At 42.3% G+C, this 15,976-nt stretch overlaps 1 protein-coding gene across 1 annotated transcript in view; it reads left to right on the plus strand.

Moving 5' to 3' along the window:
• LOC307255051 (phospholipid phosphatase-related protein type 4-like) overlaps positions 1-15,976 on the plus strand; it is a gene marked incomplete at both ends in the record, with an annotated part of 54,887 nt that overhangs the window by 11,648 nt on the left and 27,263 nt on the right. Inside the window, 3 exons of the mRNA XM_080033650.1 lie at positions 5,732-5,917; positions 9,105-9,234; positions 9,871-10,066. Coding sequence (XP_079889776.1) covers positions 5,732-5,917; positions 9,105-9,234; positions 9,871-10,066 — 512 coding nt within the window. The remainder of the gene's footprint in view (positions 1-5,731; positions 5,918-9,104; positions 9,235-9,870; positions 10,067-15,976) is intronic.

Below are 15,976 nucleotides of genomic sequence, written 5' to 3' on the forward strand. Positions count from 1 at the left end.
GGTAGAACAACTGAATCCCTGTTTGCCAGTGCTATTGATTTTAAAACACATTTCTAGGAGCCTTGTTTACAGCCTAGCCTCAAAAGAAATATTTTGAACTCACTTCCTGTGCAAGTGATGCGTCTTGATGAAGATGTTCTTTCATTGTGAGCAGTTTCCCTTTGCCAACGTTGGCCCACATTCATTGATGCTAATCCTTCACAGCACTGGCTTGGCATAGTCTTGAATATGTGCTGTCACACAGATTAAACTGCACCGAGTCCAATTCTTTCTGCTCGTGTTGGATGAAGTATGAGTGTTTGTCTTTGTGCTGAGAGAGCCTTGACATTTAACCTCTTTTTCTCATTGAATTTTGTTTTCATAAGTGTCTATGTGCACTGCAGCTTTGTGTGACTGTGTGTGTATGTGGTGATCACAGTACCCGACCAGTAAAAGGCTAATGAAGCTTAGCAAAAGATCTACAGGAAGAGGGAATAACTGCACTGTTCTTTAATTGCAGATCATCCCTCAGTTCATTCATGGTCTCGCCTAGTTGCTGCTTCAACTAATTCAGTTCATTATGGGAGGTTCCCTCTATTAACTCAAACCTATCACATTCACCTTAACATCTGTGAGCCAATCACCTTGTTCCCCATCAACGTTTAAAACCGTCCTCAACTTGATGTCAGTTTTCATTTCAGCGATCGATGAAATTTCAATGATGGATGCAACCCTCCTCCACCCCATTCACCTCCAGTCTTCATCACATCATCATCAGCATCATCCAGACCTTCAGCTCTTCACCTCCACCAGTGTCTAGGCTCCATCGGGGGGGAGGTGGGGGGTATTCTGCTCAGCCCAGGATTTGGCTGCCCCCTTCTGATGATTTTGCGATGGGGTCTAATTGCCAAAGACTCTTTCAATATCTCCAGCACATTCAAATAAATTAATTGTTCATTCTTAACATTTTCCTTTATGAAGTCTCTCATGATTGAAATAGAGGCAGAGAGGTCATTCCTTAACAGTAAGGCAAGGCAAGGCAAGTTTATTTTTAGAGCACATTTCGGACACAAGGCCATTCAAGGTGCTTTACATAAGCAATAACAAAATACATCAAGTAAGAACAAAATACATCAAGTATAGAGCACACATTCAAAAAAGAATTTAAGCAAGAACAAAATACATCAAGTATAGAGCACACATTCCAAAAAAAATAAAATTAATTCAAAATGAGAAATTAAAATTTCAGGTTAAAACGGAAACAGAACGGTCTTCAGACCTGATTTAAAACAGCCAAGTGTTGAAGCGGACCTCAAATCCCCTGGAAGTTTATTCCAGAGCTTGGGTGCATTAAAACTAAAGGCTGCCTCTCCCTGTCTGGTCCTTACTCTGGGGACTTTCAATAGCCCAGTCCCAGACGACCTGAGAGCTCTGACTGGTTCATAAGGGTCAGTAGAGTGCTGACAGGTTTCACACTTCAAGGATTTGGTGTGAAACAACTGAACACACCATGTACCTTTGTCCTGCATGTGTCTCTGTCTTTATTTCTTTCCTTAAAAGCCATACCTGGGGTTAAAGCCACTACGAGTAACATGGCACATTGGCGTCCCCTTTGGACAAAAGCGGTAGTATTTTTACGACGCCCGCTGTCGCAAAGCTGTTTTCTAGCTCGTGCCAGGCGTGCGAGTGTGAACTGAGAAGGGCGCAATATAGTGCATGTCCGTGTGTTGAAAGTCTGAGGACTCTTTTCGGCTCCGTGAGAGTGGTTTTGACACTGCATCAACTAATGCCAGTCACTGCCACACACACCTGATTGCAATGAGTTGATGCAGCAGCGTCACCTAACTACTCTCACGGAGCTGAAATATTACGTGTCCTCACAGAAAGCGAATGAACGAGAGACGGCAGTTAGTATGGATCACGATGAGGTAATGTGTTTGTGTCGTTGATGTAAATAATGACTATTTCAGATAATGGTTATCTGATGATGGTGAAGCAAACTTTGTGTTAGTACCAACCGCTCATTCATTTAGGAGTAAACAATGCAGTCTAGTTTCGCTCTCGTGAAATTGTATACACGTTGCTTGGCAACGCCCTCGTCCCGCCCGTAGCCTATATCACTCTCCCTTTTAGCTTTTCTTCATTGCATTCTCTTTTTTTTCTTTGATGGTTCAGCCCCGTTATCAGTCATTATGACGACAAATAACTGCCTCAAACAAGGCTCCCGCTCCCCTTCCTTCACCTGGAGGGATAGGCTTCTCAAATCGCGTTGCAGCGCTACACTGAAATCTGCGACCAATATGGATATGTGACCATAGAGCCTGAACGAGCGAACCGAAAATCGGACTGGGTGTGCGACCAGACCAAACGCAGTAATAAAAACTATATAAAAACGTATTTCTTTGCACTGATGGTCTCGTTTGCTGTTAAAGGTAATTTCTGATTATCAGAGGAAACATGAGGCTGTTTAAAAGATATTTAAATGTTACTCGGAGCCGCTTTAACTATCATTAAAGATATCAGACATCATCTAGTCAGTGTTGTCACATGATACACTATGTATGTTGCATGGGAAGGCCTTAAACGTCATGGAGTCCTGAGTCATGGAAAGCAAATTGTGAAGGGTTGGAGACAGGTTGGAGGCACCTGCAACGACTCTGTGACTATTTTGAGAGAACATTTGCCGCAAGGATTTTTTTGAACATGTTCAAAATTCATGCGACACAACAGCGAGGCTCTGCGACTCACGCAAGGAAATTGAGCACCCCCGCCGCGCAAACTGTTTCGAGACAGTTTGGAAACTCACTTGCGAATGCAGTTGTCGCCAAGAGTCGCAGCCCAGTTAGATAGGGGCTTTAGATTCAAACCGGCAGTTAGATACATGGCCACTCAGAGCACACTGGGTTTTTTGAATAGTGGGGCTTAAAGAGACAAGACTGTGGCTGAAAAGAGGGGATTCAACAAGATTATCCGGCTACTTTTATTACTTGTTCTTTGACTAGAAACTTTTGGAATTGAATTGGAATATTAATAACATTTTATAGGCTATGTTATTAAGTTAAGTTAAGTTAGAATGGTTACATTCAAATGTGTCTGTCTCCCCTCTCAAGTTACCACACTTTGGAGGGGGTCATAGCGCAGGGTCAGCCATAGTACAGCGCCCCTGGAGCAGTTTGGGGTTAAGTGCCTTGCTCAAGGACACAAAGGTAGAGATGGTGGGCACGGTAGACGTGAATACCAGCCACTAATACTTCTACTCCTAACACCCTCCTGTCCGAGGGCCGGTTGTCCACACCAGGGGCCTCATTTTTAAAGCTTTACGTGGGATTCACGTGGAAGCTAGCGTACGGAAGAAACTCAGGATGTACGTGCGAACAAAAATATTCTGATTTATAAAACAGTGCGCACTCACGTCCTACGCCTGTTTCCCTTTATAAATCACAATCAACTCTAAATGTGGCGCAGCCTTTGCGGGCTTCACGTAACGCCCATATTTACCCATACATAGTCATTGACACGCCCGGATTAATATCATTTACTGAGTGCATGAAGGCGGTAGTGGCAATCGCCAACTGAAAGTGAAATGAAAAAATAGACTCCACACGGTGTGGATCACTGCGGTCATGCCGAAGTACCCGTTGGAGAAGTGGCGACCAGGGAAAATATAGTTTGGTGGCACAGTGTGAGGGTCTTTACCCTCACACTGTGCCAGAGTGCAGCCTGTGGCGATCTCTGTGAATGCTGTGGCCGAAATAAAAAGAAGCGATCCGACATAAAAGTAGACGCAAAAAAGTGCATATCCTCACACAGCAGTGATTGTGCCACGTGCGGGGGACACTGAGACCCCCCATGAGGAACTGATTCGGGGAATTCCTCCCTGTTACGGCCGGCCATACCAGGCTCGTTAACCGGCCTGTAAACATGAAATAAACCCAGACAAAACCAAGAATCAACGTTTAAACCATAAGGTAATTTATTAAAGCAATCCCTAAAACTTACGTCAACCGGAGGACTGTAAAAGAAAAGAAAAGGAAAACGGGAGGAAGCCTGGGACAGCCACAGTTGGACTACAGTATTGCCCAGGTCTTCCTCCAACTAAACTATAACCCCGGCCCCTCTAAAGCTACGAACAAACAAAAAGAACACCAAACTAACAGCCCTCCATTAACCTAAATCATAAGACAAAGTAAAGGCTGTAACATACTCCGCGAGAAGAAAGAACAAAGTTCTCGGTGACAGAGCTGCGAGAAGAAAATTACGTCATTTTCTTCTCTCAGCTCTTGTTTAGCTGTTCTCGCAGCTTGTTCTCGACACATCACCCGGGCCGAACTTTCTTCTCGCAGCTTGTCCGAGAACTACTGTGTGATTGGTCAGTCTGAAGTCAATGAGGAAAGCGAAGTGAAATCAGCTGGCACTACTGAGTAAATTACCATGGTAACAATGCGCCGCGGTGAGGAATTCGGCAGTTGAGTTCTCGTGAAGTATGTAATGTCAGACCAGAAAGAACTTCTCGCAGCTCTGTCACCGAGAACTTTGTTCTTTCTTCTCGCGGAGTATGTTTCAGCCTTAAGGGCAGGAATACGCAGGCCGGCAGCTGGGAGCAGTTTGCGCTGAAGGCCGAATTTCACCGGCTGCATCTCCGGTCCTTCTCCGCTCCAGCACGGCAGAAACAAAAATAGAATTAAGAGCAGTCAGTGGGTGAGTTTCCACCACGGCCGCTGCGCCGTCTCTCTGCTCCGCTGCTGCTCCAGCTCTCCGGTGAAATACGCAGTGCTTCTATTTCTGCCGGATGCCTGAGCTCACCGCATCAATTTAGCACAGAACACATCGAGATAGACAGGAACACAAGCGCCGACAAAACAATAAAACCTCCGGTTAATTTTCAAAATAAGACACTCGGTGTTCACTGCAGGTGACATTCTCAAAACAGAGACACATACAAGCATGTCCACTGTTCTTTTACTCGTTCGGATGGGAATAATAACCTTCCGTGCGTTCGTTGTTGTGTAAATACCATATAGGAGAATCATATTATCAAGAGCGATCGCCCGTCACTTTTATTACCGCGGGAACTCCTCGTTCTCGCGACTCCAGCTGTTCAGCGGAGCTGGCCGTGCTGGTTTGAAAACGGAGCCGGTGGGTATTGCCGGACGTGAGCGCACGGAGCAAAACCGTTGGACACCGCACCCGCAGCCAGTGGAATTCCGGGGTGAGTGAGAGACCCGCCACCGGCACAGGCCACGCCTTAAAGCTCCGCAGGAGCACCTGCCCCCAATCAGGCCCCATGACACCTGATAGAGAGAGCGTGGAGGAGGCAAGAGGAGGGAGGAGCAGAAAGGTGGGAGCGCGTAACACTCCCGCGACACGGCGGCGGAGGGTTAATAATAAACTTCACAACCCTTTCAAAACACAGTTACGACGTGCATAAAGAAAAAACACATAGATAAAACGGACTAAAAGCCTGACAATATGTGAAGGAGGACCGCACATCTTCCCGTCAAGTTTGGTTTTTATAAATACCAATATTTGCTTAGAAAGTAGCGTGCGCCCTCTTCTGGGCGTACGCCACGTTTATAAATCAGGACCCAGAGACCTCATGGTTACTAGTACTAAATTGTGAAACTCTTTCTTTAAAGATACCATTTAAAATGTTGTAAACAATAGCCAGTGCTAGATTGTTCCCCCTTTGATGAGCATGAGACGTGTTTGCCCAATGATCTGACTTATATGTTGTGTTCTTTCTATGCTGCAGCTCCCTATCCTGGCCTCTTCTGTTGTCAGTCTTTACTTCCTGGAGCTGACCGATCTGTTCCAGCCGGTGCATTCTGGGTACAGCTGTAATGACCGCAGTCTGTCTCTGCCCTACATCCTGCCCAGACAGGAAGTCTGCCCACTGCCTCTGCTCTTCAGCCTGGCCTTCGCTGCTCCCACTGTCACTGTGAGTAGAACACTGGACCTTCATGATGTTTCTCTACTTATGACATCTATTGCAGGATGTCCGTCCTGGGAGAGGGATCCCTTACTCTGTCAATTCTCCCTGAGGTTTCTCAATTTTTTTCTAATCCCGATAAAGGGTTTTTTACTGGGAGTTTTTTTACCAGTAAAAAAATCCTCTACCAGGGTTTTTTACTGGGAGTTTTTTCTCAGCCGAGCTAAGGGGCAGGGTGTCGTACTGTATGGAATGTAAAGCCCAGTGAGGCAAATGTCTATATGTGATATTGGGCGATACAAATAAAACTGATTTGATTTGATTTGATTTGATTTGGACCTCATGGCCAGCACACTGCTTAGTTTCATAAAGGATAACCAGGGTACTTAATATTCCTCCTCTGACTGTTAGGTTTGAGGTTCTTTATTGTCATTTTTCTTTGCGTACAAAAAAAAAAGCAACCAATTACAAACAGTTATAAAGTGCCACATCTACCAAGTCTAATGCCTTGTTTCCACCGAGTAGAGCGGGTCGGGTCGGAGCAGTTCGGTCCGGGTATTTTGGCTTTTCGTTTGCCAAAAGATGGGTAGGGTACGGATATAAGCGCACCTAACCGCTCTAAGCCGCTCCTAATTTCGGTACTCATCTGTTGGGGTGCCGAAAAGGCTGAGCTACACATGCCGTCCGTTTATTGGTCGAAAGAATCATTTCCGCCGTGTGTATTCACCTCGGCAAGAGTAAAGAGAGTCTTGTGTTTTGGCGAAAATGTGAGCGCAGCACTGTTTATTGTGTGGTGTTTTTCCTCGTCATTAAATGAATCAGTTGGCTACACTGTGTCCCACTGCTACGATGTCATGTAGCTGCCGCAGCCAGCGCTGTTCACTCACTGTCTCTATCAGGTGCACCGAGCCATCTCTGTGGGACAACGCGTGGGGAATAAATAAAGAAGCGGCTGGTTTGACCAAGCACAAACGAGAGACCGCTGGCTTGACCACAGTTGTTCCACAGCCCGATAGTTTGACCCATATTCTGGCGCCGGCTATCATAGTCCAGCCTAAACCCCGCCCTACCAGTAAGGGGGAAACACCACCGAGATTCTTAAAAGTGAGCCGTCCCGCTCTGACCCGCTCGAACCCCGACCCGCTCTACTCGGTGGAAACGAGGCATATAAGTGTTAGAAGTGACTGCTGAGGGAAAAAAGAGTCTTCGGCCTCAATGGGATATACCTGTATAAATAAAGGTAGAACAAAAAAAAGAGAAAGGGTGAAAGTGCCTGGTGTAGTTCAGATTATGGTACAGTCAGTTTTGGGGGCAATATGTTGTGTGTTCTGAGTTCTGATGGCTGTAGTGAAGAAGCTACGGTTGCTTTGAAGCCTCCTCCAGGATGGTTATAGTTAGCTGTGTAGTTGTTGTTTTTCTTCGTGTAGCCTAAATAATGTTTTAAACAGGAAAGCCATCTTCCCAGCTCTGGAAGTGGTCTCAACATGTTTAAATTTTTAAAATGGGCCCATAATGCAGTGGGAGTCAGAGCACCTAGACAAGTGAAAACACTACACTGTTTCCATGCAACACTAACATTAAGGCAGCCACTTTCACCATGTTGACTAGAATTTGGAAAAAAAATTGTGTGAAATTGCCTGGCGTAGCTCTCTCTCTCAATACGCAATTCAATTTGAAAGTGCTGTTGTGGTAGGTTATATAAATCAGCCATGAAATTATTCAAATTCCCAGGCAGGAATTTTCTATAACAGAGAGGCCATACAATCTAGTATTCAATTTGTACTTACTTTGTAAACACTTTTGAATGTGATAGAAATCGGTAACTGCAATTACAGCCAGATGATTTTGAACAGCATTATCTGTAATCAGTAGGGGAGAACGGGGGAATGTGAGACATCGGGTAACTTTTTTTAAAACAATCATATTTTAACTGCCCTTCGTCCTGAATACATTCTGATAATGTCCATTGCAAGGAAACATCCTGAATTAATGGGAAATGTGTACATTTTACTGATAAATCATTTTAGCTCGCTTAGAGGGGAGCAAATGTAAAAAGTGTCTCACATTACCCCGTTCCCCCCTAAACAGCTGGTATATAACTGCTGTGTACTGATTTCAGATAATGCTAACAGGCAATCATTGTACTGTATCAGCACAATAGAATACTGTATCAGGCAATACTTGTTCTATATTGTTTCCCCCTGTTTAAGGTTTGAGCGAAGTGATGTTGTCACCTTGTTGTGTCCTCTTGTTCTGCAATGTTTTAAATTGCTGCTGAATGGAAAATACGTGACACCAATCTTAAGGTGCCCTGATATTCGTACAACATGAGTTGAAATGAGTTTAAAACAACGTATGTCATTAGTCTTCGGTCTGGCCAGCCTATGGGGCTAATCAAGCAGGTATATGAACTCTTTTGCATTTTGAGCTATAGTTTGTTTGAAGCATAGCCATCACAAGCCATGGTTTTCACTGTTGGGGTTTTATTATATGCACATGTGCACGAGCTAAAAAGGAGTTAGCCAAGAAATAGTTTTTACATTGGAGGAATGTACTGTAGCTGATGAAGTCCTGTTCCTTTAATTTTTTATGCAAAATACATTTGAGAGATGTTAAGAAATGATATTACTCAAGAATGAGTATAGTTCACCTACACCCACCGTTTGTTTTCTGAGATGTGGTGTTTGCATTTATCCTTTCTTTTACAAAACACATCTCAGCACTACATTTTTTCCAGAGCTTTCAATGGCATTCTGCAAGCTCATCATCTATGATTGAAGGCTCTTCCAATTCATGTGTTAAATGAATAAAGGTTTGTAAAAAAAAAAAAAACACGTTTATTTAGCTTTAACATGGAAACATTATGGTACTGTTTCACACATGTATGTAAGGGTATTACTAAGAGGTTGGTTTTGTGTGTGTAAGCAATGTTGAAGGTAACATGCATTTCAATGTGAGGTGATGGTCTGGATGATAAGAGATAGCTGGATTTAAAAATAAATATTCTGTAGCCTGTTTAATAAACATAAAGTTGAAAACTAAAACAAAGATTAACTGTGCACAGTGGGATATTTACAACAATACATGGTCCAGTAATCTCCAATGTGCTCAGCTGATCTGTGAGACAAATGTTGTGTGGTGAAATCAAAAATTTGCATTTAGCCAACAGCCCTTTTTTTACTTTGTCTGTGTGTAGATTCTGATAGGAGAGGCCATCCTGTACTGCTATCTATCCAGGAGGTTGTCAGCCTTGCAGACAGAGGCCAATATCAACGCTGCAGGCTGTAATTTCAACTCCTACATACGCAGGGCGGTACGCTTCATAGGTGGGAGGACACACGCATTACACCCACGGCTGATTAGTATGCATGTTTTCAGTGACTTGAAACTAACCATAGAAACAGAAAATATAAGAAATGACACCAGATAACAGCTGTTAAAAAAACATAAATGTACAAAGGAAAGTAATGTCAGAATGTTTGCAGAGTAAAATATACATTTTAAAAGTGGCTATGAGGAACTTTCAGTTTGTGTTCATTCTAGCGGGCCCCCTTTGGAAAAAAGGGGTTAGTGTTTTTATGACGACAGCTGTTGTTCCTGGGTGAGCGTACCAGGACAAAGGCATTTAAGAAAAACGATATAAAGATAGTGTTCTTTGCACCGAAAAATTATTAAATATTTCAGAAATATTTAAAAGTTCCTCGTAGCTACATAAAAGGAATAGTTCAAAAAAGTATTATTTTTAGCTTTTTGCCTCACTCTCGAGCTCAACTAAAGGCTACACAAACCGTTCCTGCAACTGTGCGTGTGTTTTTGATATAGAAATGGGCAAAGGTCTCTCATCCAGGTTAGCTCATACAATGGTAGTCAAAGCAAAAAGCTCAAAATTAAAGCTTTAAAATGCAAGTTTTTAAAATGCAAATCCAACATTTTCAGCAGTCAACTGTATCGTTTTCCCACAGGTGTCCATATCTTCGGCCTGTCCGTCACAGCCCTGATAACTGACATTCTCCAGCTGTCCACTGGGCTACACGCCCCCTACTGGTTGGATGTGTGTAAACCCAACCTGACCCACATAAACATGTCCACCTGTGATGAGGCTTTTATTCTGGAGGATATCTGCTCTGGGCAAGACGTGGGGCTCATCAATGCTGGGAGGTAAGGGCTCCATGCTAGTACTGACTATAGGCCAGTGAGCGTGGGAGAGAGTGTGTGAGTGAACTCGTGAGTATGTCAGAGGAGGATTTGTGTGGGTGTTTATGGAGCCATTTTTAATGTTTAGTTTTAGCGCACACACACACACACACACACACACAGTCCTGTAGCTCACAGTCCTCTGCTGTTGTTATGGTTACAAAGCTGCGCTCCCAACAAGTAGAATACGTGAGCTAAACGGTAGTACTACAACATGGAGTATTAACGTCGTGGCTCTTCTACTGTGACAAGATTACATGTGCATTATATAAAGGTGAAATCCAGGACATGTGTTAGAGCTTACGGGAAGCACCTACACGCAAATGACATGACACATGTCCAAACTTACTGTATGTTAGGTGATTGCACCAAGCTCTATGCACAAAACATCCCAACACTAAAACTAGCCCTTTACTGGCTAATAAGCATTCTCGTTAAAGGAAGAGTCAGCGATTGTGGAGAACGCTTGTTGTCAAAATCCCTTTTTATCAAAATCAGTGAATATCTCCTCACGATCGGCTTACCTGTGTGTGCGCTGAAAATAAATCCAGTGTTAATACACAGCCTAGGCTCTATAAACTGACATGTATCTAGTAGCTAAGATGGGCCCATTTGTTTACATACCATTTGTTTCCATACCAGTTCACAGAGCATAGGCTGTGGATAAACAGCTAATCGTTTTTCAGCGCACACACGGTACGGTCAGGTAGCAAGTAGATCATGAGGAGATATTCAATATTCAGACAAAACATGATTTTGACAACAAGCGTCCCCAGAATCGCTGCAGTTTAATGCTCAATATAACATATGGAAAATAAAAGTACATTAAAAAAATAATAATAATCACTATTTAAATTAAAGTGTACCCACATGGGTGCATGTGCTGCTTTCTTGATAGATTTTTTTTTTCATCCACGCCAATGTACACCCTGGTCAGTTGGTCACCATGGAAACAACCACTTTTTGTGAGGTAGTGTAGAAGAATTGCAAGATCTCACAGCCTTGTTTTCTTCCCCTACCTATGCTGTCTCTTCCCCCTCTGTGTTCCTCCCTCTGAGACCAATAACACTGGAGCTGATCAACTGTGCTGCAGTAGTTGCCAGTTTTTTTTGTTGCCAAATGTACAGCAGTACACAGGAATTTGACTTGTGGTACAGCACATTAAAAAACGAACAACCAAGGAATGAAGTTAAACAGATAGAGAGTAATACATGAAACTTTATTTATTATGAAGTTTTATAGTGGATTACTTTTTCATCTTTTCTGATAAATGTTATGTTTTATAGTTATCTTAAACAATACCAATGTGTCAAATAATGACATACATGCATTTAGACGTATTCACTGCTGACTGTCTGGGTTGGTTGTGCACAGCGCTCAACACTAGGGTGCCAGTAGCGATCAGCAATTCCTTCAAATTTCCTGCATCTCGCTACGTGTTCAACACGGATTTCCATGTATGGTAATGCTGCTACACGCTCAGGCCCATCCCTGCCCCGCCCTCCCCTGTCTGCTCAAATCTGCCCGCGATCGCACAGCCGTCCGCTCTTTTCACTTCACAGTGTAGCTAATAGGTCTGTAGAGTGTAGCAGTAAAGCTAGGGGGCGGTGCCTGTTGTCACGAGGGAACCTGGTCAATCAGAGCAGACCGGTGCAGAGGGCAGACAGGGGGGTCTTAAAGATTTTTGTTTAGGATCTAAACAGAACGTCTTCACAGATAGGCTATCCCTGCGTTCCGAATCACATACTCTTTATTTTTTTCTCTTCTACATACTACTGACAATAAAAAGAATCTAGTTAGGATGCAGTATGCTACAATTGGGATATACTTTTACTTGTTTATTTCATCATTACATCGCGCCTTGACCTTGCCTCTTGCTTTCATATCCGTCGCATCCCCGTTTGTTTTCATATGGAGGCTCCGTCGATGTGACGTCACTTCAGGTATGCACTGGATTATGGCCAAATAGGATGCTGTTTTCAACACTAAAAATCTTAGCCGGATGTAGTAGACATCCGTGTATTTATTACCATCCTAAATCTGGCCACAAGAATCGGGACATACTAAATATTTTATCTACCATACTAAATAGTAGAAAGTATGCGATTCGGAACGCAGGGTATGAGACGAAATACAGTAATGTCAGTGTGAGAAATAAAAAGTGAGTTTTGGACACTACACCATGAGCACAGTTTCTAGTAGAATCACAAAATTAAAAATCTGGACCCGAAAAATCTAATAATATGGATATGAATATCTTTAAGGAGAGCTATGGCCCCGCGGGATAAAAAGCTGTTCAAATGCAGATGGTTTTGGTATGACGGATACATTCTGCTGTTCAAGTCAATATCTTACTTCTTACTAAAGGAACATGGGGCTCAGGAGGGGGTGACGCAATGGACAGGATAACTTTCAGCTAAAGAGTGACTACAAACAGTGCAGTGACCTGGTTAGAAGGGTGCGTAGGATATACTGCATGTTGCAATGAGAGGAGTGGAGTGGCAAACTCAGGATGGGCAGCCTAATTACATGTGCAGACTTTAAGGATGTTTTTTGTATTCATTTATTTCACCTTTATTTTACCAGGCAAAATTGCTTGAGGTCAAATTATCTGTTTTCTGAGCAAGGCCTGGCCAAAATGGCAGCAGTTAAAATGAATTAAAAATAAGACACACATAAGAAGAAAGCACAGACATGAGAAAAAGAGACATATACATTTCAGGTGGTGAAGAACAAGATATATATAACCCTTAAAATATGACTTTTAGGCAATTATGCTATTAGGCTAACGAAAAGTAGATGTAGAGTAGATGTAGAATAGAGTAGATGTGGAGTAAAAGTAGAGTAGAGTAAATATGATTTAGGCAATTATGCTATGAGGCTAACGGTATGTAAACCTGTTGCATGCTGCCGTCATCATTAAGCTTAATGCTTGAGCCACATGAGGATTTCTTTGGGAACACAGTGGTTAAGGATAGCTGTGTTTGCTCCATGCATCCCACTGCTGCTGCCAGTAACATTGCAGGTTGAGGCTGAAGGCTGCTCTCACTTTACTGTAAATGCCACTAGCACAATGCACCTGCCCACTATATGGTCAAACTCAGTGACAGCTTGTTAAGCCGGGCATGGCTTCTTCTCACTTCCTCCACCACCTCTTTTCGGATCTTCTAGTTATTGGTGATAGGTCAGACATATGCTTGTGGTCATTTAGCCTAATACAGTATGGCACTGTATTTGTTTCCTCTTAATAAATAGGTGCAGTGGAGTAAGTGGCTGGCTGTGTCTCACGTAGATGTATCCACAATTTGACCTCAAATCAATATCACGATTAATTAAACATTTTACCTCGATTAAGATAAATTAACTATTATTTTTTTTTTTTGCCTTCAGTTCACTGACAAGGTTTGTACTGTAAATATGCTCCCAACAGCTGGGATATTTTATCTAATAGAATAATTATTCATTTTCTATAGCAGTGGTTCTCAATTATTTTCTGTCATGCCCCCCCTAGGGGACAGAAATGTTTTTGCGCCCCCCAACCCCCTAAATTGAAATACTATTGAGAACCTGCTAATATTTATTTATTTATCTGTACAAAACCACTGTATGAGTTTCTGGCACGAGCATTCTGCATACAATCACCTTATTATCAAATTAGATAACAAAAATGAGCTGTGATAACTTCTGCAGCAAAAAAAATCAAAGTGCAGTTTATTAGCTCAATTTGTAACATTTAAACAAGACTGCAGTCTGTGTGAATCTCAGGACAGAGAAACAAGAGCAAATGATTAACTGAGGTTTGCATTTCATAAAAAAAAATGTAAACTGTAAACATAGTTAAGGTGGTGTTTTTTTATTATTATAGGCCAATAGGCCTTCTGTGATGCGATAAACATGGTTATCGCTATCATATATGCTGCCTCTACTTGCTTGATTTATTTTTAAATAGCCTACAGAGACACTTGGAGACACATGTGGACATTTATTTACTGCAAATCGCGGCCTTTCGCGCGGATATGACCATACACAAGCACACATCGCGCTTGCTAGCACTTAAGTTGGAAATCAAGGCAGCCCGCGCCCCACCATTTGAGAAGCACTGTTCTATAGTATCAAAGTAACTAAACAAATAGCACCATATGGAAACGTAACCATCTGCCAGGTTTCATGGGAATGCAGCTCAAGGCATATCAAGGGAGCTCTGTTCTTGTTCACCATAGATGTAGTCAAGTCACAAAATTGCATTTTTCTTGCATGTATCGTCTGACAGCGCAGAGTGTTTTTTGCATGTGAAGTTCTCTTGCTTCTACAAGACAAGAGCCAATAAAGCAGTGATGTTTGAAAACACGCATTTAAAGACACAGCCAGACCTGTTCATTCAAATGTATTGACAGTAAAACGCAGCCTGGTCCTACCAGACCATCATACTTCACTTCATTTGTCCAGAAGGTCTGGAATTGCTCAATAGACGGCGTCTGTTGGAGTTTAAAACTATTGGATCGCATAACGTTTGGTTGTGATGTACAGTATGTCATGCGCCGGCTTCTGAGCCACTCCCTATGTTCGCTGACTGGTCATGGAAAAATCTATCCTGAGAAAAATCGCGAATATACCGCGTACCCACACTGACTACTGAAGGGAAATGAAAACTGAGCTGAAGAAAAAACAACATCTTGTAAGAATATATTCAAAACCCTAAGCGCTTTGAGGGAGAGAAGTGTGGTACTGGGTAAGGTGAAAGTTCTAGTTGCATGGTGCAGGGGCTGTTAAATATCCAGGGCTTTGACCAGTTAAAGGCCTACTTCACCGGTTTGAATATGCAGGTGTATTGAATTCTGAGATCCTATGTAGTATAAATGTGCAAAAAAAATTGAAATTGGTTCATCCTAGCCTGAGAAAAGGCAGAAAGAGTGTTTTTTTAACCCTATATTAATCTTACTGTGACATCACAGTAAGATAAATATAGGGTTAAAAAAAAACCTTACTTTGTAAATATTACTGTGATTTCTCCTACTGTGACATCACAGTAATATTTACAAAGTAATTTTTTTTTTAACCCTATATTTATCTTACTGTGATGTCACAGTAAGATTAATATAGGGTTAAAAAAAACACTCTTTCTGCCTTTTCTCAGGCTAGGATGAACCGATTTTTTTTTTTTTTTGCACATTTATACTACATAGGATCTCAGAATTCAATACACCTTCATATTCCCACCGGTGAAGTAGGCCTTTAATCAACACAGTCAGCAGTTGGAAATGCATCAAGGGCTGTGACACACAGCTCATGGAGGATATTAAGTTCATTTAAAGCTCTCACAGCCTGACCAATGTGCAATTCACATCACATTGTTTTAAGGTGGTGAATTTATATTTAATGCTCAATACAATAAATTATAATAATTTTATAATGGTTTTGCATCACACTGCAGTATTGGCATACTGTGTAATACTGTTTATTAGCACAGGACATAGTTTTGTAATAGTTGGGCTACAAGGTAGGGGATGACACATCAGAGGACTGGAGTCATTGACCTCTCTGTGTCCTTTATACAATGCATTTATTAATACACACCTGCTAGGGAAGAGTTACCACCAGATACACACACACACACACACACACACACACACATACACACACACACACAAACACGCACACACACACACACACACACACACACACACACACACACACACACGCACGCACACACACACACACACACACACACACACACACACACACACACACACACACAAACACGCACATCCAAGTTTCTTTGAAAGTCACTTCCCTTTTGCAGATGAATATTCAACATTGTCCTCGGCTGTCTGAACATGATAATTAGCAGAAAAAACAAGCTGTCTTTCTTTCTTT

The sequence above is a fragment of the Ammodytes marinus genome, assembly GCF_949987685.1.
Source record: "Ammodytes marinus genome assembly, chromosome: 9".
NCBI classification, from domain to species: Eukaryota; Metazoa; Chordata; class Actinopteri; order Uranoscopiformes; family Ammodytidae; genus Ammodytes; species Ammodytes marinus.